Raw genomic sequence first — 27896 nt, 5'->3', positions numbered from 1 at the left:
CAGAACATATGAAACCTCTATTATTTGCCAGTCTCACTGTTAACACATACACAAGCAAATCCTATAGATTTAACTCAACTCGGCTCTAAAATCGCTACAAAATTAACCAAATAGGCGCGATTGGTGACTGGACAAAGAAGACAAATGGGTACCGTAATTTCCTGAAAGAGACGCTATTTCACCCCTCCATCCAGTCAGTCATTCTTTAGACAGTTATAGAAGGCTACAACCAGAGTAGGCACCATGCAGGGGAGACTTTTTCTTAAGTAACATTCTTTTTTTTTTTGGTCAAACTGAAGCTGCTAAACAACACTTTTGAGAATGAAAATGAACTGCTGTTTCTGCTGATTTTTGAGAAAGGATTTAATTTCTGTTTTGGTGTTTTTAAGACCAAATCTATAGAGCAGAGGAGGCAAATTATAGGAAAAAAATGATTCTGTACAATAGGGGTCATCAAGTACAACTGTCCTGGAGCCGCAATGAATTTCAAAGAAAAAAGCTTTAGTCAAGTGTCAAAATAGAAATACTCATAAAGCATATTTTAAACATAGTCTACATATTGAATATGAGTTTAGTATTTGATTTTTAACAGTGTAAAAAGGTATTTGGGTAATATTATTGAGTTTGCTGAAATTAATTCGGTGACATTTTTACAGAAATAGACAATGTGATGACATACTATTCTTGCATTTATTAATTAAATTTCCATATTAAATGAAAAAAAAGGATAGACATATCAGGTAATGGATTAAAAATATGAACAAATATGTACTTTCCTGTATTATACAACCATTGGGGCTCTTTTAGTAATAGTTTCTGCATTTGAGAGCTACACTTGAATGCGTCACAAAGACTGCAGAGTTTACAAGCCAAACTCGAATGCACCACGTAAATCTGTAAGAGTCTGATGCTGCTTTCACGTGCTATCTGGAAGATGATTCTTTCCTCTCTCGTATGTTGTGTTCAAGCGCTTTTGTTGTCGTAACAGAATGAAAAATTTCTGACACACAGTTTATTGTGACCTGCTACATGGGTGAAACAGTTTTGGATGTGTTAACATAGCTGCTACTGCTATTTTTTTTTTTTTTTTTTTTTTTACAAATTATGTATATACTATAAATGTGCAAAATCAACAGTTAACCGTAGCAGAACGTTAATAAAAGTATTGTTTATCATTCATGATGAATCCCTTGTTGCTCTCCGCCATGTCAAAAAGGCCAAAGGTTATTTCATCTTGGCAGCTTGTGTATGAACAGTTTTTTTCCCAATTTTCCAGTGAAAAATATGACACGAGGGGGCGTTCATGTGCAATTTTTGAGTTTGTAATTAGTATTTACTATAATTGCCATAACACGTGAAGGCAGCAACAGTCCGACAGAATGCAGGATGCAGTTCACTTTTCATAATTCCACACACATACAGTTGCGGAAAAAATTATTAGACCACCCCTTGTTTTCTTCCATTTCTTGTTCATTTTAATGCCTGGTTCAAATAAAGGTACATTTGTTTGGACAAATACACAGTGGAGTGCAAAAATATTAGAACACTTCGATGGCCAAAATACAAAACCTTCTTTCTGAAAAAAATCACTTTTTTCAGGAAACAAAAAAAAACATGGATCCTGGAGGATTCTGTTGGTTTCTGTAAATTGGCTTAGAGTCTGGTTTTGACCAACTATATGTAAAGTGTCATGAGATAACTTTTGTTAGGATTTGGCGGTATATAAATAAAATTTGATTGATTGATTGATTGATGGTTTAGTTTTATTATAGTATGGTCTTTATTGTTGTTGTCAGGTGACCTTCATGTCATAAGAAAGGGCGGGATTATCTTGCAGATAGACTGAAAATGTGGAGTCATCTTTGTTCTCACCATTTCATGTGAAAATTCAAAATCTAAAAATTTGCAGATAGGAGGTTTTGTTTTTTGGCCATTGACTGGTCAAATCTTAAGAAACTGGTGGTTTATTTTTTCCCAGAGCCATTTTTTGCCATTGCAAAAGGTAAAGGCAAAGGTACTGAGAATATTTCGCCTACATATTTATCAGTCCAGTCCTTTTTTTTTTTTTTACATTTTACTCCAATATTTAGTGTGGCCCCCCCTTAGCAACAATCTAAAGAAACTCTATGGAAACTCTCTGGAATGAGCTTCTGAGAGCGTGGAAAATACAGAAAATACATCGACACAATGCCAGAAAGATGCGCTGCTGTGATTGTTGCCAAGGGGGGCTACACTAAATATTAGAGTAAAATGTAAAAAAAAAAAAAAAAAAAAAAAAGGACTGAACTGATAAATTTGTAGATGAAATATTCTCAGTACCTTTGCCTTTACTTTTTGCAATGGCAAAAAAGTAAAATTCAGGCTCTGGGAACAAATAAACCACCAGTTTCTTAAGATTTGACAAGTGTTGTAATATTTTTGCACACCACTGTAATGATAACAACAGAAATAGCTCATATTGGTTCAGTTTCAGAGCTGATATCTAGCCATTTTCAATGTTTTCTTGATAATAACCAAAATCACTTCAGTTCTTACATCAATAGCTATGGCATTGTACTGCCAAAAATACCGCTTTTAGGCATTCCATGTTTTCTTTTCTGTCTGTTTTAGTCACATGATACACAGGAGCAAAGTTATTATCGTTAACGAAAACCAACAAAATGACGAAAACTAGAATTGTAAAAACATTTTCGTTAACTGAAATAAATAAAAACTATAATTAAAAGAAAAAAACGATAACTAACTGAAACTGTATTGTGTGTTTACAAAACTAACTAAAACGGATAAACATTATAGATAAAATTCCCTTCATTTTCATCTTTGTCAATGTCGGATGTAAATGTCAGATATAAAATCGATTTATTTCCCTTAAGCAATTTTAGCTAGCGGCACCATATGATAATTAACGGTCCGTCACTTGTGGTCACTTGTGGTTTCCAGTCGTCTTCTGGTCCCCACTCTACCTGGAAACATGGAGACTAAAGTTGGGAGTAAGCAGCAGAGTCCTGTCTGGGATTTATTTGAATACAACGAAGAAGAAAAGATATGAAAAAAACTAAAACTAAACTAAAACTAAGCATTTAGAAAAAATGAAAACTAATAAAAACTAGCAAACCTGCTCTAAAAACGAATTAAAACTAACTGAATTAGAGAAAAAAAAGTCAAAACTAAATAAAACTAAACTATAATGAAAAATCCAAAACTATTAGAACCTTGCATAACCATTGTTTTTGATGACTTTTGATGGTCTAATAATTTTTTCCGCGACTTTAACTGCAGAAACAACTGAGTGGAAGGAAATGTTTAACAAACTGAGTCGTTTCTGACTCTGTTATGCAGTGTTTCTGAAAAGTGGGAAAAGATTACAGCATGTTGTCTTGGCTCCTCAAGTAAAAAACTAACAGATGATGGATTGGGAAAACGCATGTTCAATCTGATTTTGATATAATCAGTAAATGTTGATGATCACTGCTGTACAGGATCATCATTTGTAATTTCCTCATTTGTTTCAGTGGTTTTCATTATAAATTAACCTCAGATTCCTGTGACAGAACAAAGCAGATTCTAAAGGACATTTCAGCGTAAAATCACCAAATCAGCGTCAAACACTGGCTTTTCAGGTTCCTCCACCTTCATGAGAAAACACACTGAATCCCTCAGTGGACCATAATGTAAAACCTTTCATACTAAAACTGTAACAGATTTGAGAATGGCACTAAAAAAACAGGAGGAAGAGGTGAAAGAAACATGAAAAAGCAAATGTTTCACTTCAGACACGTGTGACAGACAGGTCTAGATCCTGCGTAGAGGATGCCACATGGACACAGGTTTCCTCAGGGTGGCCAACATCTGGTTCCAGTGGGTGATCCCGATCCCACTGGCCTCAGGGCCGATGATCACATGGCCCAGGTTCTCACCCCGGCCGTCGTCTGTAGCCTCTGCCACAGTCACCCTCAGGGACAGTTCCTGCAAACACAAACACACGGTTACACAACAGGCTGTACATAACCATGATTCAGCATTTCCTTTCCAGTCTACATAATCTAACAGACCTCACAAAGACAGGTAAATGGATATATCTGAATGTGTGTGTGTTCAGTTTTCTTTTACCATCAATTTCATTCATTCAAATTTCTACTAAATTTTCAACTCAATTCTGATGTTATACTGATAAATATGTTGTAATTATTGAAGAAAATTGTTGAATTGTTGAGTCTGTTTGTATGACTGTACTGCTGTGTTCATATTGTTGTGTGTAGGGATGTAACGATTACCGGTATAACGATAAACCGCGGTAAAATTGCAGACGGTTCGTATTATCGTTTAAATTCTAATTATCATGATAACCGTGTTTGATTACCGCACTTTTAGGGGAAAAAACGCCTATGTAAAGATCTGCTTTTATGTCAAATATTTGAGTATAGTTTTAATTTATTACAATTTTGATTTTATGTACTTAATATTTGGAACCAATATTCACTTTTAAAGTCTTTGAAAAGGTTCGTTAAGCATCTTTGTGTTATTTATGCAATAAATTATATACACTTTTCAAATCGGATTTTTTTTTGTGTGTGAGTTTTCTGTCCTTTTATGTTGATATAGTAGGTTAAAGAGAAAAAATAATAGACAGATGAGATAGATGAAGTTGTGCTGAAAAAACAGATCCCAAACATGGGTATAGTAAACATTTGTTTATATAGTATATAAAGGCAAAATCAAAAGGACTGAAAAACGGACAAAATAGTATCAGACCCCTAAGGGTTAATATTTGAATGTTTCTGCCAACAGAAGGTATATTGTGCCTATTTATTTATTTATTTATTTATTTATTAAATACAACTTGGTTAAATTCTTTCAGTGTGTGTATTAGTATTTTTTGAACATTTTGAGCACAATTTCAACAATATCACAGTAATAATGATAACCGTGATAATTTTGGTCACAATAACCCTGATATGAAATTTTCATATCGTTACATCCCTTGTTGTGTGTAATTAAGTTACTGCATTATGTATTTGTTGTGGTTCGTTGCTAAAATTAGGAAAATAGTATTGTTTGATTCTTGTATTAAGTTAGTGATAAAGGTGAAGAAGCACTGAGGGGTAGGATTATATAAGTTTACACTTCTTCCTACTCCTTTTCGACCATGCAAAATTCAGACTTGTATGTGCTTGAAGATAGATTCTGTCCATTTAAATGTTTTACTTTGTGTTTTTTTTTTTTTTTTTTTTTTGTATTTGTTTCTTTGCATCTTCGAAATAAATAAATAAATCAAATCAATTCAAATCAGTAAATCAACATAAATAAATACTGTAGCGATCATCAAAAAGTGGAAGCAAAGAAGTGAAATTCTGGTGCTTTCTGACAATAAATTTCAGTCCAATATTTGACTGAAATTTATTGTCAGAAAGCAAGTGTAGTTCTGCTCTGCTGCTGTGGACTAATGTAGAGACTGAAGAAAAAGTGGGATTAATTTCTATTCAATGTCCTGTAAGTGTTCGACAATAGCAAAGGGTACGGACACAGAGATTAGAGGAAAAATACAAAAGTGTGGTGCTTTGTGGAAACTGTTTTCAGAGCAAAATGCCAGAAAAATATTTCTGTTGCAGCGTGACTGTAGAAATTATATGAAGTTTCAGTTCATGGCAATATTAACTAAGTACTTTGGCTTTTTTTCAAAATAGCCAAGTAAAAGAAACATTAAAAAATGTGCAATAATGATGAAAATGATAAAAGGTGATTTAAAGGGGTCATATTTTGCTAAACCCACTTTTAATGGTCTTTGGTTCATTTATTTGTGTATTTGGACCCTAATAGTTCAAAAAGTTTGAATTTGAACCCTCCAGGTGCTGCAAAGCTATCTGTATATTCACTGCAAAAATCAAGTGGATTTCTACAACTCATTTTAATTCCTGCTTAATTTGTTACGTTTTATAACTAGTTACGTCACAACATTTGCACACATAAGGTCAAGACTTCCGACAAACATTTCTCTGAGTACGACATAACTGTTTATCAACGGCAGTGGTTGTAGTAAAAACTGAAAATATGTCCAAACTTCGAGCCGATTACCTAAAATGTTCAGTTGTTGGTTGGATTAACAAACACAAGTGGCTGAGGAGTTTAATTAATGAAGAATTCAAATCCAAGCATAGCATTTACAGCAGTGGTTCTCAACCTTTTTAGGCTCATGACCCCATTTTAACATCACAAATTTCTGGCGACCCCAGATATTCAAAATTGAGACTTTTTTTTTTTTTTTTTGCTAAAATTAATTTGGTTTTTTTTTTATGATGTATTAGTTTGTTGTACTATGTTGCAAATAAGCAATTTTAGACGACATTGAGTCTGTATAATGTATATTATTATGGACGGAGGCAGAAAAGCCAGGTGTAGATTATTGCACAAAGTGAGAATTTTATTTTCCTTGGTCAGGATATGTACAGTCAGTCCAGCTTGGATTTACAAGGCTGACAATTAATACTGAACAAACAAGAACTCAAACTATGAATTATGAAAGAGCTGCAGCATCTGAAACCGACCACAATGAACATTTGAAAGATAAACAGAACCACAGTGCTTCAGTTTCAGCTTCAGAGTTTGTCATGTCTTTTATGGATTGGGATTGTCCCTGTCAACTCACCACATATTTTATCAGCAAGTTTTTAATTTTTAATTTTTATCAATTACTAGAAATTTCAGGCGACTCCATTTGAATTCCAGGTGACCCCACATGGGGTTCTGACCCCAAGGTTGAAAAACACTGATTTACAGTTTATGGAGACCACAGGGAAATGTTTTAAAATGCATGATTCCATTTAAAAAAGCAAAAGTACACATAAAATAAGATATTATTGAAATTATTTGGTTATTATGATAAGAAGATATTATCACATTTACTGATCATTGTATTTGGAGTAAATATTTAAAGTGCATATAAATATTATAGTCTATATTAAAAACTGTTGATTATGCAAATCTGATTGTATGAGGCGATTAAAAAAGTGTATATGAATGGTTTGAATGGATGTTTTGTGTTATTGTAAAAATATAGAGGAAAATGTGTGTTAATAAAGAAAACGAAGCAGATCTAGTTTGATTATTAGTTTCTAAAAAGGGGTCGGGAGTCAATAAGTTATAATTCTTCCCACTCCTTTTCGCGCACAGAAAAATTCTTTTTTCTGAAGTATTAAAGGTTTACAATGTACTAAAGATAAAAAAAAAAAATGAACTGACTTTAAAATCTGCTAAATCTTGGTTAAAAACATCCGCTGTCTGCAATATAAAACTGCACTTTTCTTATTTAATGACGGCTCACATTAAAGAACAGAAGTGAAGTGAGATGGGGAATAAAAAACAGTATAGGCCTTATAAATAAAAAGTCTTAAGGAAAGCCAACCTCAGCATGAACTCACAGGAACACAGATACCAGTAATCACTCTTACTGCAGAGATAAACAGCGTCCATTAGGTCCAGAGGTGCAGCTGCTGCATGTGTTTCCATGTTTTAATCAGGTCACAGTGAATTTACACAACTCAGTCTGCTTCATCAAGAGCAGTTAGATCTGATCAAAAACGGAATAAATCAAACTCAAATAGCCTGAACTTCCAAATCCAGCTTGGTTTAAGAATTGTGTGTGTTTAACCACCAACCGTCAATATCAAACCAAAGTGTTTGTAATTAGATCCAAACCAGACCATTAGAGACCAGGCCCACTGGTGGAAAACTTACCATCTCAGGATCAGGCCTGTTTTCAAAGGTAGTGGCATGACACTCATTCTTTAATTTCCACATTATATATATAGATGAAATTATACATGTTCCTATTGAATGCATGGTCAACATTGGATATTTGAAAATTATATCAAAAATATTAATTTTAGCAGAAATGTTTCTGGAAAAAAAAAGTATAAATAAGTGATGTACCTCTTATAGTCTGCCCTGTAGTTTATGTCAACATTTATTAAAACTTCAGCCAAGGAAAGTTGAGCAACCCCAGACCATGACAGACCCCAGCTTCTGGACGTTTTACTGGTAACAGTGTGGACAAACAGACGTGGATACTGACTAGCCTGAACACAGCCCATGTTTCCACTGAAGGACGATTCAGCTCAAAAACCTCTGAAACAGGGAAGTCTGTACCATTTTCAGACACAGACATAAAGGTTGAACTGGTATCTGTGGATGTAACTATGCATTGTTGAGCTGAGCTGAGCTGAGCCCTGAGCTGATGTGCCCTTGAGCAAGGCACTTGACCCCTCCATTTTGTTCTTCAGGTGCCTGACATGACAACTACTACTAGTCTACAGTGTGTTTCTGCATGTTCAGTGTTATGGGCACAGATTACCCAACAGTTTTTTTTTCTCTAGGTTAGGATGTTGGCCACAGGTGGTTTGGGTTTATCACCTGCCATGGTGCCCTCACCTGGCTGTAATTTGTCACGTAGGCTTTAAAACAGGGGTGTCCAATCCTGGTCCTCGAGGGCCGGTATCCTGCACGTTTTAGATGGATCCCTCTTCCAACACACCTGATTCAAATGATAAGGCTATCATCAAGCTCTGCAGAAGCCTGATAACGACCGTCAGGTGTGCTGGAAGAGGGAAACATCTAAAACATGCAGGATACCGGCCCTCGAGGACCAGGATTGGACACCCCTGCTTTAAAAGGAGTTCGAGCAGGGGTCACCAACTCTGGTCCTCGAGGCTCAGTATCCTGCATGTTTTAGATATGTCCCTCTTCCAGTACACCTGGTTCAATTAATGATCAGCTCATCATCAAGTTCTGCAGAAGCCTGATCATGATCTAATGGCTTCCAGGTCTGATGGAAGAGGGAAATATCTAAAACAGGGGTGTCCAATCCCGGTCCTCGAGAGCTACTATCCTGCAAGTTTTAGATGGATCCCTCTTCCAACACACCTGATTCAAATGATAAGCCTATCATCAAGCTCTGCAGAAGCCTGATAATGACCATCAGGTGTGCTGGAAGAGGGAAACATCTAAAAAATGTAGGATAGTAGCTCTTGAGGACCAGGATTGGACACCCCTGATCTAAAACATGCAGGATACCGGGCCAGGAGGACTGAAGTTGGTGACCCCTGAGCTGGAGCTTCCAGCTCAGTTGGCGGTGAGCTGTCCACAGAGTAACATCCCCTTTGGTTGTCTGATGGTTGTCCCTATTTAGTTCTTGGTTGGCCATTTTCTATCCCTTTTGTCCTCCCCCCATCCTGACTAGAGACTCCCATATCCACACCTGTGTTTAATGCCCACCTTTTCATTTCTTCTATCCTTATGACAGACTTAGTGGGTGACTGAGAATTTCATTCTCTGTCTCCTTTTAGAACCCCTTAGAAAGGGCTCTACTTTGGTTTTACCCCTTTTTCTTGGTTTTTGTGCAGTTTGTTTGTTAGTTTCCCAACTTGTGACCCTGGTCCATGTTTTTAAAAAAAATTCCAAAAATTCATGGGAAGGAATGCTTCTCAGAAAAATCCAACTCATAATGTTTTCCTGTGATGTTTTACTTGTTTCTTGTTTTAAAGACTTTACACTGTTTTGATCTTAATTTGACAGGGATATGTAAATTTTGCACTGTTTTTTTATCCATATATATTTGTAAATATTTCTATTTGACCTGCAGTGACACCATCTGCTGGCCGTTTACATGTGGACACCCTCTACAGGCCATTATCTTCATGCCCAGTTGGCAAGTCCCTATTGGTCAGATCCTACTATATAGGAACCTACAACTTTCCAGGCTCCTGTTTGACTTCCTGATGAAGGCTCGAAGCTGAAATGCGTAGAAGTGTTTTTTGGGTCTAGATATGACTGTGTCATGTTAATAAAGGCATTTTTATGTTTAAAGAGAGTCCCTTGGATTTTTCTTCCAGTTTGATATCTACCCCGGTCCATATTTTGTTGGATTTAGATTTTTGCAGAAACGTAACATTCAGCCAGTGATGGGTTAAATGCAGAGGGTCAGTGTCAGTGTGTGCTGTATGTACCATATATACTGACAAATGAAGAGTCCTACTTCTTTTCAATCCTTTCTTGGATGCTGCTTTTGTACCAAATCTCTTTTCACATTATCTGTTCCAGCTTGCATTATGTATTTAATTTTATTACCATCCCGTCCCACTACCTTTGTCTCGAATGTATTTCAGCCCGAATTTGAGGAAGGAACGTATATTTCCAAATGAAATAGCATTGACGGGACAAAATATAAAACATGTTCATTTTAAAATACATGTCAATGTTTCATATCTTCTGGGATTATCCCTCTGTGACTCCATTTTTGAAATGTGTACATGGCCTCCTGGAGGCAGTTCTCAAGTTTAAAATTGGTTTTGACTTTAAAACCATGTACCTCAATGATTTAGAAGAACTCAAGTATACTAAGAGAGATAAATGTTTATTGAGATTACTCTTAGTAGCATGTATGAAGGCCCTGACCAGAAAATGGCTGAAAAGAGACATACCTACTATAAATGACTGGATATATATAGTGTACAGTGTATATGTTATGGAAAGAATCACATTTAAACTGAGATGTAAAACTGATATTTTTACTGAAAATTGGTTGAAGTGGCTCACTTTTGTTTTAACTGTGAGGCCGGACTTTGTATAATTTCAATGGACCCTCAAACTTTACTGTAAAGGAAAAAAATAATATGGGTATAAGAGTATATTGATGTATGTGCGGATTAGATGCTGCTCTAATGTTGGACTCTCCCCCTGCTATCTGTTTGTTCTGTTATTGTAAGTATTTGTGTAATGTTTTTCTCAAAAACAAAAATAAAAAGTAAATTAAAAAAAAAAAAAAAAAATACAAGAACATAAATTTCAATATCACCTCCTTTGTACTGTCCAGACAGACTCTTTCTAATTGGCTGTTGTATGCAGGGATGGGTGCATTATTTGTATTTTGGGTGTTGAGGATTACCTGCAGGACGATGGACGGCACAGAGAAGATCATGGCTTCGTTGAAGATGGGGTTTGTGTCATCTCTTTTAGTCGAAGTCTTCTTCTTGCTAATTTTCCTGCCGTCTTGCAGTAGATACACTTTGACAAATGGATCTGAAAATGACAGAGTATCAGGATGGTATTCAGTCTACATGTAGGCAACTTAAACCCTAATACAGACCGACAAACATAAACACCCACACACTCTATTTGCAAAGCATGCGATAAACTCCTCATTAAGAGGTAATCAGTTAGAGGAACATGATTAGCTCTGTGAATGACCTTTAACAGTATAATGTTAGTCTGACACTAATCTGGATATGTAACATGATTAATGACACATCTCTGCATGTAGATAAATGACAGTCAAAGTCAGTTATTATGATGTTCAGTTGTATTGTATGACACAGAAATACATGGAGACAAATGTACACAGTTAACAAGTGGAATCCAGAAGAATTTTTACAATCAATGAACTTAATTTTGAGGAAAAAATGAATGAAAATAGACAAGTTCTGACCAGATATTTTATTCTGACATGTACTCCATATGTTTTTCACTCTACAAACAAATGACTCCTGACCTGCAGTGGTCTTGCCGTTGGTCCACACCAGGTTCTTGCACTTGGCCACCACCACTGTGAGGCGCTCTGCAGTCGGCAGGTAACTGAGAGACAACAGGATCTCCCCGACGGCATCCACAGCCTGTGGAGTCACAGCAGACATTCACCCTTTAAGACCCACAACTATATTTGTCACAACTTCCAAATGTTTTTTTTTTTTGCTCTATTGCCAAGGGATTTATCACCATTTATTATCATATTATCTTTTACATTTTGCATTTTTTCAGTGAAAATCAGGTATTTTCCTATATTAAATTCCCTGATCATGTACAATCGCAGAAAAAAATTATTAGACCATCATAAGTCATCAAAAACAATGGTTACGTAATCAAGTACTAACTCCTGCGTGTATCATGTGACTAAAACAGACAGAAAAGAAAACATGGAATGACTAAAAGCACTGTTTTTGTCAGTACAATGACATAGCTATTGATGTAAGAACTGAAGTGATTTTGGTTATTTTTAAGAAAACTATGGAAAATAGATCGATATCAGCTGTGAAATTAAGCTATTTTTGTTATTATCAATATGTTTGTCCAAGAAATGTACCTTTAGTTGTAAAAGGCATTAAAATGAACAAGAAATTGAAGAAAACAAGGGGTGGTCTAATAATTTTTTTCCAAGACTGTAGATGTTCATTAAAACTCAAATTAAATTTGAGGGTTATTATATCAAATTTTTTAAAAAATGAGGAAAAATTTGATTTTTCAACAAAATCTAGCATTAACTGAACACGCATTACTGTTGAATGTATGTTATGTATGTTGAATGTATGTATGTATGTTATGTTACAGAATGTGTTATTTTTTGAGTGAATATTTTGTCAAAATTTTGTGGTTTCTTTTTTTGCAAATGCAGTAATTTGTATTTTTCACGTTGTGTATCACTATGACTTTAAGCCATATAGACCCAGTGCTACTTTTATGGTAGTTCCCAAAAATTTTTTTTTATAACATCTTCTTAAGTGATTTATCACCATTTATTATAACATTATCCAATGTATTTTGCATTTTTTCAGTGAAAATCAGGTATTTTCCTATATTTAATTCACTGATCATGTAGATGTTCATAAAAGCTCAGAATAAAGTTGAAGGGTTTTATATCAGAGACAGAGGAAACTGAGGAATAGGTGACTTTTTCAGCAAAATCTATCATTAACTGAATATAAACCAAGCTTCTCTATCCACTGTCATTGATCCAACTCCATGGGTTTTACTGATGAATCAATGTTGTAGAAGATGACTGTGTTTCCACGTTCACTACGGAGCCTCTGAACGTCCAAATGGGTCATATCTGATGACCATTTACACCAATTATTTCCATGTATTGATAGAATTAGTGGATCAACAGGTATTAAACATTTTAGTTCAGCAGATAAATCTGTTTGATGGTGGATGTTTGGGCCTTTATAAGTTAAGGGGGAAGTTTAGAAAGCATAATCACATTATACAAACCTTACTCATGGAATTCTTAAACTTTTTTTTCTTGAATTTCATCACTACGAGCAACTCTTTCTGAGGAACCTTTATGAATGCCAGTCCATCAGGTATTAAACATTTTAGATCAGTAGATGCTTTTGGTCGACTGTCGATATGTGGGTTTTTATGGGTTATTTATTTATTTAGTGGGTTGGTTGGTTGGTTGGTTAATTTGATAGGGACAGATACAAAAGACATAGACCAACTGTAACACAGCAATCACATGCATATATCATAGTGCTTATAGCAAAAGCTAATTTGCAGCACTGGTCCCTAGATGGGCTTTTATGAAAAGTTAAAATACAGAAAAGAATGGAGAGACAATGACCTTTTACATACAAAACTGAGGTATAGGAAAGAAAATAATCAGGTTAAAACAAAGAAACAGATAAACATTATACAAGCATTAAACATGAGTACACTGCTGTTTCTGGCACATCCATTTTTTTGTAAGTTTTTTCAATGAACCTAAGATATGATATGATGTGGTATGATATGTGCAAAATAAAATCAGGAATTTGTGTCCAGTTATTTTCCTTAATCTTCAATATACACTTATACAATATGTACTTGTACTTGTCTCCATTAAATTTCAGGAGGAAATCTTACACTTTCAACTCACGCTACACTTATCTGACAGCTTTATTCAGTGGTTACTTCCAAGATAAGGACTTTACACAATGGATAAAATAACAGGCTTTTACAATAAAAAATATTGTTAAGGATTAAACCGGTGGTTTCCAACAATTTTATCAGTATCACAAAAGCCATGTGTAATCTGGCCCATATTTCATGTCTATGATTTGCTTTTTTACTCTAAATATTTTACATGGGAGCATTCCAGTAAATGTTTAATTTATCTAGTATCTCATCCAAAAAGAAGATGATGGGGGAGTAACAGGCTGTCACAACACCAATGCACCATCATTAACAAATACATGATACTGTAATAAAATATAATATATATCAGTCACAGGGATTGAAGATGCACTTCGGTACTTTAACTGCATTTATCTGCTAATGCTTTGACTTTACCTACATGGGGTTTTTCCTGCAGGACATTTACTTGTAAGGGAGATGAAAACATTGTTATATCGAATGCATTGTTTGCTGAAGTGAAGGATGGGAGTGCTTTTTGCATCATTATGGATTTATTTGATGGATCCAAGCATCGCCTCATTGCCATCACAAGGTGCTTTGGAAATTAGGTGGATGGATCCAAGCACCGTTCAGTGTCTATTATATGGCAACAACACGGTGAAGTATAATAAAAAAGAAAAAGACAGGTATGTTTGGTGGATTTATTCCAAAAAAGACTCCATTCAATAGTGTTGAATAATAAAGTACTATAAAGTTTACTTTGTGCACTTTAACCCTTTCATGCATAGTGGTCACTACAGTGGACAGCTGTTCAAAGGTGTTGTTCTCTTGTATATTTATGGATTTTGTTGTTTTATTTCCATATCAGCCAACACAATGGACGCTTATGCATCATCCCATACACTGTAAATCCCACCATTACTGTAAATTTGCTGTTCTATATAAACCTGATCTGCAGTTACATGTTTGAGTGTAAAAAATTGCTAATTGTTATAGACTGTAATTAACAAAAAGTTTTGGAGTTTTTTTTGTTTGTTTGTTTGTTTTTTTTGCATATTATCTCCATGCAGGTATGCTAAAATGTGAGAAAGCATCAGATTAGCAGCATTAAACATGTTTTTATTTCATTGTTTTCACGCTGTATATAAGTAAATACATGTTTCTTTGCTTGTAAATTAAACGCATGGTGTCCAGCTAGGTGCATATTTTTGTAACTCCATGAAAAATAGGTTCATAAAAAAATTCAATCACATTGTTTTTTTGGGGTTTTTTTGGGGTTTTTTTTTTAAATGCCCACAGAGGAATTAAAAACACCCAGGAAAAAGTAATCTTGATTAAGCTTCTCATAATTCATGCAAGAAAGGGTTAAAGGAGTAATATTTTGCTTTTTTGAATGGAATTCTGCATTTTAAAACATTTCCCTGTGGTCTACATAAACTGTAAATGCTATGCTTGGGTCTAAATTCTTCATTAATCCAACTCCGCAGGTTCATCTTCAACCCTATTTCTGAGTAATGACAACAGAAAGGTCATTTTGTGCTCTGGCCCTTTAAATGCACGAGACACTTTATGCCCCACCCCCTCCAGGTTGTTGACTGTGCTGCACATTTTAGGTCATCAGCTCAAAGTTTGGACATATTTTCAGTACGGACTACAACCACTGCTGCTGATAAACAATTATCGCGTACTCTGAGAAATGTTCGTCAGAAGTCTTGACCTTATATGTGCAAATGTTGCGACATAACTAGTTATAGATGTAACAAATTGAGAAGAAATTAAAACAGGTTGTAGAAATCCACTCAATTTTTACCAAAATGAATAGAAAGATAGTTTTGCTTCACCTGGAGGGTTCAAATTCAAACTTTCGGGACTATTAGGGTCCAAATACACAAATAAATGAACCGAAGACTAATAAAAGTGGGTTTGGCAAAATATGAGCCCTTTAAAGCAGTGTATGACTTTCATCACAAATTTTTTTTCAAATTCGTAAAACCTCAGTGACAGCCAAATTATCACTACTCCATTCATCTTTCTGTGTTTATGCACCTGAATCACTTCCCTCATGGTGGGTAAACAACTTCAAAGATGACTCCATCATAAACACAGTCCGCTTGTTCATATAACAAACCGAAAAGTCACTCAGGCTTTTCTTAGAAATTTTGTTGTGAAGTCCATTGTGGGAATAGGAATTAAACACAGCAGCACTTTCACTGTCTCTTTGGGGGTACTGAAACCAAATGTTGCCTTTACCTCCATCCACTGACTATACTCATTCTTTAAAACAACCCTGGTGGACTGTATAGTTTTACTTTGTAGTGATCTTGCTTGTTTTCTTGCCAAATCTGTGAGGAACTGCTTTCATTTCCCACAATTTACTTTGCGACAAAATTTCCAAAAAGGCCAGAGTGACATTTCAGTTTGCTATGTAAATAAGCAGACTGTGGTTATGATGAAGACATCTTTGAAGTTGTTCACTGTGAGGGAAGTGATTTAGGCGCATAAGCACCAAAAGACTAATGCAGTGGTTCCCAACCTTTTTTTGGCTCGTGACCCCATTTTAACGTCATAAATTTCTGCGGACCCCAGACATTCAAAACAGAGACATTTTTTTTGCTAAAATTAATTTGTTTTTGATCATGTAATAGTTTGCTATACTATGTTGCAAATAAATGTTAATTTTAGACGACGTTTGGTCTATATAATGTATATTATTATGGACGGAGGCAGAAAAGCCAGGTGTAGATTACTGCACAAAGTGAGAATTTTATTTTCCTTGGTCAGGATATGTACAGTCAGTCCAGCTTAGATTTACAAGGCTGATAATTAATACTGAACAAACAAGAACTCTAACTATGAATTATGAAAGAGCTGCAGCATCTGAAACTGACCACAATGAACATTTGACAGATAAACAGAACCACAGTGCTTCAGTTTCAGCTTCACAGTTTGCCTTGTCTTTTATGTATTGTGATTGTCTCTCTCAACTCACCTTATATTTTTTATTAGTATTTTTTTTTTTTTTTTTCCATCAGTTACTAGAAAGTTTTGATAAGTTTTGAATTCCAGGCGACCTCACATAGGGTCCTGACCCCATGTTTGAAAAACACTGGACTAATAGATTAGTGATAATTAGGCTATCACTGGGGTTTGACAAATATGAAAAAAAAAATTGTGATGAAAGTCATATGCTGTTTTAAATGATTATGACAGAATAAACAGCTTTATGTTACAAAATAAAAGTTGTGCTGTTTTTATAAGAGCTGCTGGATTTTTAGTTTGTCTAAGACAGTTCTCTGTCTCATTTAACTCAAATCTCTAAATACTGATTTTAGTCATAGATGTGGAGTGAAGTTTCCCAAAAAGTCCAGCAGGGGGCCTCGGACACAAACATTTACACACACTGTAATACAGTATATTGTGGTGTTGGATAGTGTGTGTGCATGTGTGTGTGTGTGTGTGTGTGTGTGTGTGTAAGAGCACTGTGGTTATAATATAGGTATCTGACTGTATTGCATTGTACTGTGTAAATAACACACCTTGTTGACATCCTGAAGGTAGAGCCAGGCGTTAAACGGTCTGATGGTCAGGTCCAGGTCTGACAGCTTAAGGTCCGCTACTCCTGCACTGATGTTTCTCTCATCAGCGTCAATACCGAAAGCAGCAAAGCGCAGACTGTACTCCTCCAGACTGGCCAAGTCCACAGGGATGGAGAAGCGTTCATCGAAAATCACCGTAAACGCATTCGTCTGGACCTGGAAGACAGAACAACCTGGTAAAACTGCTGGACAGCGTTTTTACGTTGGAGACTCTACAGGTTGTAGCCAACTTCTAGCCTGCAAAAGGGTCCAATTCAGCCCATGAAATGAATATATGGAGATATTAACAGTCAAAGGTGTCAAAATCATTTTAGTTCAGGTTCCACACACAGCCCAGTTTGATTTTAACCCTTTCATGCATACTGGTCACTACAGTGGACAGTTGTTCTACAGCTGTTCTCTTGCTTATTCATGGATTTTGTTATTTTAGTTGTAGATCAGACTACACACTGGATGCTCATGTATCATCTCATACACTGCAATTCATACCATTACTGTAACTTTGCTGTTCTTGATACACCTGATCTGCAGTGATATGTTTGAGTGGAAATCAATTGCTAACTGTTATTAGACTGTAATTAACAGTCTTCTTGAACAAAAAGGGTATTTTTTGCATTATCTCCATGTAGTGAATAATTACTAGTACAGGAGTATGATAAAATGTGAGAAAACATCAGATTAGCTACATTAAGGTTTTTATTTCATAGTTTTCACACAGTATATCACTTTCTGATGATGGATTTTAAATACATATTTCTTTGCTTCAAAAATTAAACACATGGTGTCCAGCTGAGTGGACATTTTTATAACTCTATATAAAAAAAAATAGGTTCATTAAAAACATTTCAATCACATTGTTTTTTTCATGCCTAAAAAGGAATAAAACACTCAGGAAAAAAAAAAATCTTGAATATGATTCTTATAATTCATGCATCAAAGGGTTAAGTGGGTCAAACCAGTAAAATATTATCATAATAACCTATAAATAATGACAAATCCATATTTTTCTCCTTGTTTTAGTGTAAAAAAATTTTTTTAAATTACATGAAAATGTTTATATTGACAAGCTATCCTTACACAAAAAATGTGAATAACATGAGAAAATACAAACAACATGAAATGACTTAACAGAAGTAGTGTAATTTAACAATATTCTGCCTGTTACTGTGTTGTTTTGTATTTGTAGATCCACTGTGATGTGTAAGTTGTAATGCACACGTGTAAATGATTAGGAGGAAGAATATATTTAAAACTGCACTTATTTTTCTCAATACATTTCAGGTTGTTCATGTTATTCATGTTTTTTTAAAGGATGGTTTACAGACGTAAACATTTTTATGATGTAATTTTATTTTTTTCACTGTAAACCACAAAGAGAGGTTTGGAGTTGACATTATTTATAGATTATCATATTATTCTTTTACCCACTTCAGATCAAATTGGGCTGAATGTGGCCCCTGAGTTTAACATCCCTGTAGCAGTAAAACAGACAGTATGTATTTTTATTTTTTATTCCTACATAAGGCTTTAATGTGACAAAAGCACTGTTGTCATTATGGCACTGAGAGAAATCACACAGTAACAGGCAAATAACTTTAAAGGAATGTTGTGGTCTGGATATAACATCTGTGGCTCTGTTCATATTATCGGACTTTCTACTTATTAATTACTATTTCTTTCAATGTCTGGTTCAAACACATGAAACAGATCTTTGTGCAGCCGCTGGTTTCTCTACATCAGAACCATTAAAACATTCAGATTTGCACACAGACCGCAAACAAAACTTTAAAAACTATTTATCACAACTATGAGTCACAGCGTTTGACTATGAGGTGAGAGAGTGAGTGGGAGATGTTTGGAGATCTTAAAGCAAAGCCAAACGATGGTGATGTGATTTTTGGAACATTTAGAAAAAGATCTCACATAAACAGAAAAATCACCTGTTTGGCAATAAATAGCTATGACTTAACGCTGCCATGAAATAGATTCAACTTTAATTTAACCCAAAAAGACTCAGTGCTACTTTTGTGACAGTTTCCAAATAAATTTTTCTCTCTATTTAACCTTTTTTTAACCCTATAAAGCCAAATGTATCATATTTGATACATGAGTTTTGAAGCCCTCTACATGATCAGTGTGATTTTTTTTTCTTGAAAATCCTGATATATACAATTAGATACATGCAATACACAGATAATCCACCAGGGGGCAGGGATTCGTTCACCAGAGGCCTTTCCAGTGTCACTACAAGATTGTCATTAATCAGGAAGGAGGCCAAGCTTTGCCAAATTTAAAAAGGAAATATCAATTTGTTACACATCTTTGTGTTATATTATGTTTTTGTTTGTTCAGAAATAATCATATTTGAGCATTGGGACCTGTTATATGTAACAAAAAATTTTGGTTGTTCAGAAGGACCAATAAAGGCTCCAGTTTCAAAGAACTGGGATTTTCTGTCAGTGATTTAATGGTTCAGGCTTTACAGGGTTAAGTGATTTATTACTATTTATTATAATATTATCCTCTGTATTTTGCATTTCTTCAATAAAAATCAAGTATTGTCCCAAATTTAATTAACTAATCATGCAGATGTTTATAAAAGCTCAGATTAAAGTTAATTGTCATAATATCAGAAACAGAGAAAAAATAAAGAAAAAGTAACTTTTTCAGCAAATATATCATTAACTGAACATAAAACTTGAAAAAAAAAACAAAACAACCTAATATAAGGGGCCGTTTACACGGCGTAGGATTCAGTCGACTCCGGGAAGATTTCATCGCGGATTAACCTTCTGTTAACATGGAAACGGTGCCTAGAGTGCCTGAATCCGGAAACTTTTGATACCAGGGTCCAGGGTGGAATGTTATCGATACGCTCCGCATTTCAGCTCCGTGTCAACGCGAATCGGAATGTTCCAGGGTAAAATATGACGTCACCGCATGCGCGCGCAGCCAAGAACCGCCAGTTAACCCACTCCAGGCCAGTTGGTGGCGGTAATGTGCCTCCAAGCTGGTTTGCCAGCCTCGATGACACAATAAAGCTGCAGAAAAAGTCTCCATCCACTGTCACTGATCCAACTCCATGGGTTTTACTGGTGAATCAATGTTGTAGAAGATGACTTTCTTTAATCTACATTTTTTATCTTTAAAACCTCAAAATTTTCCTCCTTTGTAACTATTGATTAGGTTTTTTTGTTTAATTTTCTTTAATCTACATTTTATAACCTTAAAACCTCTAAATTTTATTTTCCTCTCTTTTTTATGTATTTGTTTTTTGGTCTTTATGTGTGTTATTAGCAAATCATTATTATTTTCAGCAATGTGCTTTTGACAGATTCTTTTCTCTCTTTTCTTTTTTTTTTTTTTTCACAATTGTTTCATCTTCAGCATCATTACCTGACAAAATGGAACATGACGGGGGAAAAAGCTATTTTGTTGTATCACAAAAAAACAGGCGTCACGGCCACTTTTGATGCCAACGTCTACCAATTCAGATCGTTTGTAAACCATCCCACTGCTGCAGTTCTATCTTTTTATCTCTATTGCCCATAAACATCAGCCACTACTCAGCGTCTTCTCTCCTTCTGAAACAGCGAGTGCAATGAAAAACACCGTCTGAAGTCATCTTGGCTTTGTCAGCTGCACACACCAGTAATTTAGCTCAAAGCGCCAGATACCACAGCGAGAGTGACCAGTATTTATGTTGAAGCTGGGAGTCCAAGCCGTCTGATGCTAAAGCATGTAGCGCAACACAAAGGAGTCGCAAGTAACCAGGCAACCGCTCATGTGGAAGGTTAGAGTGGAATTAATAATAACCAGCAAGTACAAGATGAGCAGACATACTGTATTTCTACATAAATCACCTGGAAACACTTCAGATTATAAACTGCACTGTATTGATGCTAATTAGGCAGGTTGTCTCTTGTTTTTGCTGAAGAGTAAAACATAAGAACCTCTTTGCAGTGGCGGATCCAGAAAAAATGGAAGGGGGTGAGGGGCAGGGGAATGGGATTTTCAAATCTTAAAACTGCTTTGTATTTTATTATCATACACTAATAAAATTAATCCAATTTAACCTTACTAATGTGACCGCTTTTGGAACCAAAGGAAAGAGTTCATTTTAACCCATGAAGACCCAAATATCCACCAGTGATCAAAATTATCTACTGATCTAAACTGTTTAATATCTGCTGATCCACTTATCCCATCAATCCATGTAAAAAAAAAATTGGTGTAAAATGCAGTTTGTGATCTTTTCATGATCATCAGATATTTTTTTTTTCACAGTTATTTTTTTATTGAGTTTTTTACAGCAGTAGTGCACAAAAAAATATCTAAACAACAGGAATTGTTGTTTTTATACAGAACACAAAATATACAAAACACACATCCAACAAATAAAACAAAACAAAACAAAACAAAAACATCAAAAGCAATCAATCCATGTCAATAATTGGTGTAAAATACAGTTTGTCATCTTTTCATGGTCATCAGATATGACCCCTTTGGACATTCAGAGGCTCTGTAGTGAACGTGGAAACTGTCATTTTCTATAACATTGATTCACCAGTAAAACCCATGGAATTGGATCAATGACAATGGATGGAGACACTTGGTTTATGTTCAGTTAATGAGATATGTACTGAAAAAAAAAAAAAAAAAAAATTTTTCTCTGTTTCTGATATAATAACCCTCAACTTTTATCTGAGCTTTAATGAACATCTACATGATCTATAAATTAGATAAAGGAAAATACTTGATTTTCACTGGGGAAAAAAAGCAAAATACGGAGGATAATATTATAATAAATGGTGATAAATGACTTAAGAAAGATTAAATAGAGAGAAAAATGCATTTGGGAACTACCATAAATGTAGCATTAGATCTTTATGGGTTAATAAGGTTGGCCTCAGTTATGGCATTGAATTCCATTGCATTCCAAATAATTTTACATTAGAAACAATAGGATATAGTAGAGCTATTGCATTACCATGTAGAATATCTATAATATACAGGGTGGGGAAGCAAAATTTACAATGAACATTTAGTTGTTTTTTCTCAGCAGGCACTATGTCAATTGTTTTGAAACCAAACATATATTGATGTCATAATCATACCTAACACAATTATCCATACCTTTTCAGAAACTTTTGCCCATATGAGTAATCAGGAAAGCAAACGTCAAAGAGTGTGTGATTTGCTGAATGCACTCGTCACACCAAAGGAGATTTCAAAAATAGTTGGAGTGTCCATAAAGACTGTTTATAATGGAAAGAAGAGAATGACTATGAGCAAAAGTATTACGAGAAAGTCTGGAAGATACTATTAAAGAAGAATGGGAGAAGTTGTCAATATTTGAGGAACACTTGCGCAAGTTTCAGGAAGCGTGTGAAGGCAGTTATTGAGAAAGAAGGAGGACACATAGAATAAAAACATTTTCTATGATGTAAATTTTCTTGTGGCAAATAAATTCTCATGACTTTCAATAAACTAATTGGTCATACACTGTCTTTCAATCCCTGCCTCAAAATATTGTAAATTTTGCTTCCCCACCCTGTATGTATCTATTGCCATTCACAATATGTAATAACACACTTGTAGTAAACATTACTTTCATTAAAACAAAAATATCAGCAAAATACCATCTATCTATCTATCTATCTATCTATCTATCTATCTATCTATCTATCTATCTATCTATCTATCTATCTATCTATCTATAGATATAGTTAAAGTAAAATGTCTATGTCACTAAATAATGTATAAATGAACTATACGTATAATTTAGTTTCCATAAATCTGGTGATATTTTTGTTTTTATTAAAGTAGTGTTTAATACAAGTGCATTATTAAATATTGTGAATGATAATAGATACATATGATATTAGAATAATTGTAGTTATTATACATGGTCATGCAATACCTCTACTGTATCCTACCATTTCTAATTTTAAATTATTTGGAATGCAATGTAATTCAATGCCATAACTGAGGCCAACCTTAATAAAGTGAATTAAATTGGATTAATTTTATTAGTGCATGTTGATTAGAAACATATATATACACAGTTTTAAGTGATTTGAAGCATTTATTATGTTCATTTTGCCGCACCCCCTCTATCTATCTATCTATCTATCTATCTATATAGTTAAAGTAAAATGTCTATGTCACTGAATAATTTATAAATGAACTATACGTATAATTTAGTTTCCATAAATCTGGTGGTATTTTTGTTTTTATTAAAGTAGTGTTTAATACAAGTGCATTATTAAATATTGTGAATGATAATAGATACATATGATATTAGAATAATTGTAGTTATTATACATGGTAATGCAATAGCTCTACTATATCCTATTGTTTCTAATGTAAAATTATTTGGAATGCAATGTAATTCAATGCCATAACTGAGGCCAACCTTAATAAAGTGAATTAAATTGGATTAATTTTATTAGTGTATGTTGATTAGAAATATAGATATACAGTTTTAAGTGATTTGAAGCATTTATTATGTTCATTTGCCGCACCCCCTCTATCTATCTATCTAGCTAGCTAGCTATCTATCTATCTATCTATCTATCTGAATCATAACGTGTAGAGTTTCCAGATCAACCTGTGTGACCACCCTTGGATTGTGTCATATACTAGATACGTGAAAAGCATCATAATCACACCTCCAGTACCTACAGAATCCAAAGAAGGCCCCCGCTACTGTGTAAATATGTACATAAAGATATAAAACCTCCAAAGCAGGCACTTTCCTTCCTGCCAGCCCTGCACATACTAGACCTGTACACAAACCACGGCACGTATCGCTTTGGGGATAAGAATAATAGCAATATGTGAGGTGAAAATGAGGCAATAAAAGCTTAAGTAGAGGTGTGTGTCTGTTTGTGTTTGGCGACTAATGAAAAAGCAGACACATTATTAAAGGTTAAAAAAAAAAAAACAATGACAAGGAGATAAGAAGGAAAATAGATGAGAAAAAGAGAAGTGAAGATGAGTGATGGGAAAAAGGAAAAAAAGGCGATAATGAAAATGAGAGTGAAAGCACAGGAACACACACGGGGGGAGAAGGAGATGCAGGGTTGACCATCAAGGCAAGAGAAGCTGATGTCAGCATTTCCTTTAGTCTCCTCTACATTAAAGAGGGAGCCACTGAAGGCGCCACATCACCCAGCGCCTCTATTATTACAACACTCAGTCTGAACACATGAATCCAGTAGAACAGGCTCAAATCAAAGGAGCCCCGATGAGCTGGTGCAGCGTTTCTGACAGGCTGTGAAAAAGCCTGCACAAAACCACGGTCGCCCGGTACAATACGAGGCAAAAGACGCCGATGACTCACAGCCAGGCAGGAATTGATGCATTTTCTGGCAATGCTTAAATAAGAGCAGAAGGCGGGTGGCAGGTGTAGCAGATGGAGGAGCGTATCCCGGTTCTGAACAGACACTTTACATCACATTCAAGGGTTTATGAAAAAGGCCTTTTGAGGAGGCAACAAATAATATGGAAAGTAGGCAACAATCAACTGTATTTTACTCTAATGGGTTTAAATCAGATCTAATGCACCACTCAACAACACAGGGAATCATTCCTGCCTGTGGCCATCAGACTGTTATAACCACATAATTATAATTACACACACTTATTATCTATATTTCTTTAATTATCATATCTTCTTAGATTATAAAAGGGAAGTGGACTCTGTTTGTGCGTGTGTTTATGTGTGTGTGTGTCTCGGGCATCACACAAAATCCATAAAGAGCTGACAGCTGCAGTTTGGCATTCTTATGTATTTTTGGTCAAGGAAGAGACTAGCGTAAACAGCAGTGGGCTAGTCCAGGGTATACGGGGTATATGGAGTATACCTGTGTAACCAGATTAAAAATTTAATTGTTATAGTGTCTTGTCACCAAATCCGGATTGGGTATTCAGAAACATCATTTTATTATCATCAAAGGTTCTATAAGTTCTAACGAAGTTACTAAATACCTGTACTGTCGCTTTAAATCTGAACTACCAACGTGAGTCAATGATGTCATCACACAGCTTTTTCCTCAGTTCACGCTAGATGTGCTGAGGAAAGGTAGGTTATGTTACTTTCTGCTACGGAAGCGTATTGCATTCACACAAAAAATTAAATTCGGCTCTGTTTTTCTGAATTAATGAGATAATTATCTCGTAATTACGAGAAAAAATAAGTTTAAAAACATTCGGCGCTGTTTTTCTGAATTTGCAAGATACGGTTTTCTAAAAAAAAGTTTATGAGATACTGTTTTCTGTATACACCTGGACCTGATGGAAAGCTATCTGGGGGGGGGACTGGTACACCAAGCTGCTCCTCCACGGATCTAGTTCTGAGTAATGCTTTCCATCAGGTCCGACAAATAAATTAATACACATGTGCACTCTTCTGCTGTTTATATTTTCTTTAATGCTGGTGAATGTCATTTTATTTGACTTCATTAATGTCAACTCCCATCACCGCGTCGTGCCCTCCAGGAAGCCAGGCTACAGGCTCTGAGCGCCGGCTCCTGTCGGGCTTGCACGCTGGTGAGCTTGGAGGGCTTGATACATGCACGAAGTGCGGCTTGGAGGTCAGAGCACAGCTTGGTTCTGAGTTCTGTAAACGAAACTAGTTCCATGATCCCTAATCGGAACCGGTTACGAGAACGGAAATAACTTCACGCCCCCCCAAGGGGTTTTCAGCGGCACAGGTAGAAGGAGCTCCTGCCTGGATCATGGACCACTCTCCCACTGACACAGAGAAACAGAGCCGAATTTATTTTTTTTCAGAAAACAGTATCTCGTAAACTCAGAAAAACAGAGCAAAAAATTTTTTTTCAGAAAATAGTATCTCGTAAATTCAGAAAAACAGAGCCGAATTAAATTTTTTTCAGAAAACAGTATCTCATTAATTCAGGAAAAAAGCGCCAATTTTTTTTTAAACTTATTTTTTCTCGTAATTATGAGATAATTATCTCATTAATTTAGAAAAGGAGAGCCGAATTTATTTTTGTGTGTGAATGCAATACGCTTCCGTATTCTGCTGCAATTTCAGCAATTGTTTTGGTTTTATTGAATATTGTGTAGCAGTGTGCATTTATGTGTGACGGTTTCATGTTGCAAACGTGTTGTGTGTCCAAATGTAAAGTGTAAGTTACTTTTACAGTTTAAGGTAGACACATGTGTTCCAGTGCTGCAGGGGTCTGTGTGCTGGAGGGAAAGGCCGCTGTGATCTACACAGACAATGTTTTAATAAGATACTTTTTTGTACAGGTATGTCATTTGTTTTGTTTATTTTACATTTTATTCACACTTACAGTTGGTTGTGTTATGCCGGAACTGTTGTATGTAGCTGTGCTGGAGGGAAAGGCTGCTGTGGTCTACACAGACGCTGTTTTAATAAGAAACTTTATTGTACAGATGTGCTGGAGAATGTAAACTGCTGAGTCTACAACTGCTTTGTCCTTCCTAATTAACACAACGCAGATTAACGGGTTAACGGATGTGCCGCTGATTCCAAGCAAGCTGGAACTAAGAGTCAAGCACACCCGTTACACCTACTTATTTTTCTGTCAGTATTGCGTATACCCACTTCTAAATCCCCCAGATGTGCACCATTCAGTAGTATCTGAGCCAAACTGCCCATTTTTTCCCCTAGGATGGTGAAGCCATGACCCTCCCTACTCTGCCTCTAATTGGCTAGTACTCACTGCCTTCACTGATTAGATTGGTTAACTTTAGGCATGAGGACTGATGAGCCAATAAGATGCAAAGTAGGGCGGGTTTTGCCAAGAACAATATTGCTAACTAGTGCTGGCCACCTCTGGAACCTGATTGGACACCTCTGGAACCAGTTCCGCCCCAGTTGATTGACAGGTCACTGCACATCTCGTTGAAAGACACGCAATTATTGGAAATGTGAACGAGAAAGGCAGAATAAACGTCTTTCAAGTGAGTGACACATATTGAGAGAAGCTACTTTCATGGAATACATATAGGGTGGGGAAGCAAAATGTACACTATTTTGAGGCAGGGATTGAAAGACAATGTATGACCAATTAGTTTATTGAAAGTCATGAGAATTTAAATCTTCAAATCATATTTTACTGCATTTCTAACGTTCTTGTTGTCTACCTCAAGTTCAATTGCCATTTCTCTCATGGATTTGGTTGGAGCCTTTAGGATTTTGGATTTGAGAGCTTTAATAAAAGCTTTGGTACGTTTTTTGTTGCTTCCTCCACTTCCACACTTTCTCGTAATAGTTTTGCACATAGTCATTCTCTTCTTTCCATTATAAACAGTCTTTATGGACACTCCAACTATTTTGAAATCTCCTTTGGTGTGACGAGTGCATTCAGCAAATCACACACTCTTTGATGTTTGCTTTCCTGATTACTCATATGGGCAAAAGTTTCTGAAAAGGTATGGATAATAGTGTTAGGTATGATTATGACATCAATATATGTTTGGTTTCAAAACAATTGACGTAGTGCCTGCTGAGAAAAAACAACTAAATGTTCATTGTAAATTTTGCTTCCCCACCCTGTAATTCTGAGGTAAGTTTTAAGGTGGTTTCAGAATGAGTCACTGTTTTAAACTACTGACCATATGAGTGCACATTTAGAGAAGAAGAGA

General features: G+C 35.5%; 1 protein-coding gene across 2 annotated transcripts in view; it reads right to left on the bottom strand.

The window, feature by feature from the left end:
* Positions 1-971: 971 nt before the first annotated feature.
* The window catches only part of syt12 (synaptotagmin XII), a 99415-nt gene continuing 72490 nt past the window's right edge, over positions 972-27896 (bottom strand). The window contains exons 5-9 of one of the 2 annotated variants that reach the window (XR_003935658.1): positions 17193-17408; positions 11540-11660; positions 10937-11070; positions 3269-3966; positions 972-1396 (exon numbers count right to left, since the gene is read on the bottom strand). Coding sequence is in view for 1 of the 2 variants with exons in the window: in XM_030137078.1 (XP_029992938.1) it covers positions 3793-3966; positions 10937-11070; positions 11540-11660; positions 17193-17408 (645 nt within the window). In the remaining variant the exon portion in view is untranslated. Of the gene's footprint in view, positions 1397-3230; positions 3967-10936; positions 11071-11539; positions 11661-17192; positions 17409-27896 lie in introns of those variants that run through there. The other variant, XM_030137078.1, reaches the window with a different exon arrangement.

The sequence above is a fragment of the Sphaeramia orbicularis genome, chromosome 6 (assembly GCF_902148855.1).
Source record: "Sphaeramia orbicularis chromosome 6, fSphaOr1.1, whole genome shotgun sequence".
NCBI lineage: Eukaryota > Metazoa > Chordata > Actinopteri > Kurtiformes > Apogonidae > Sphaeramia > Sphaeramia orbicularis.
This window is presented reverse-complemented; position numbering and strand designations above follow the sequence as displayed.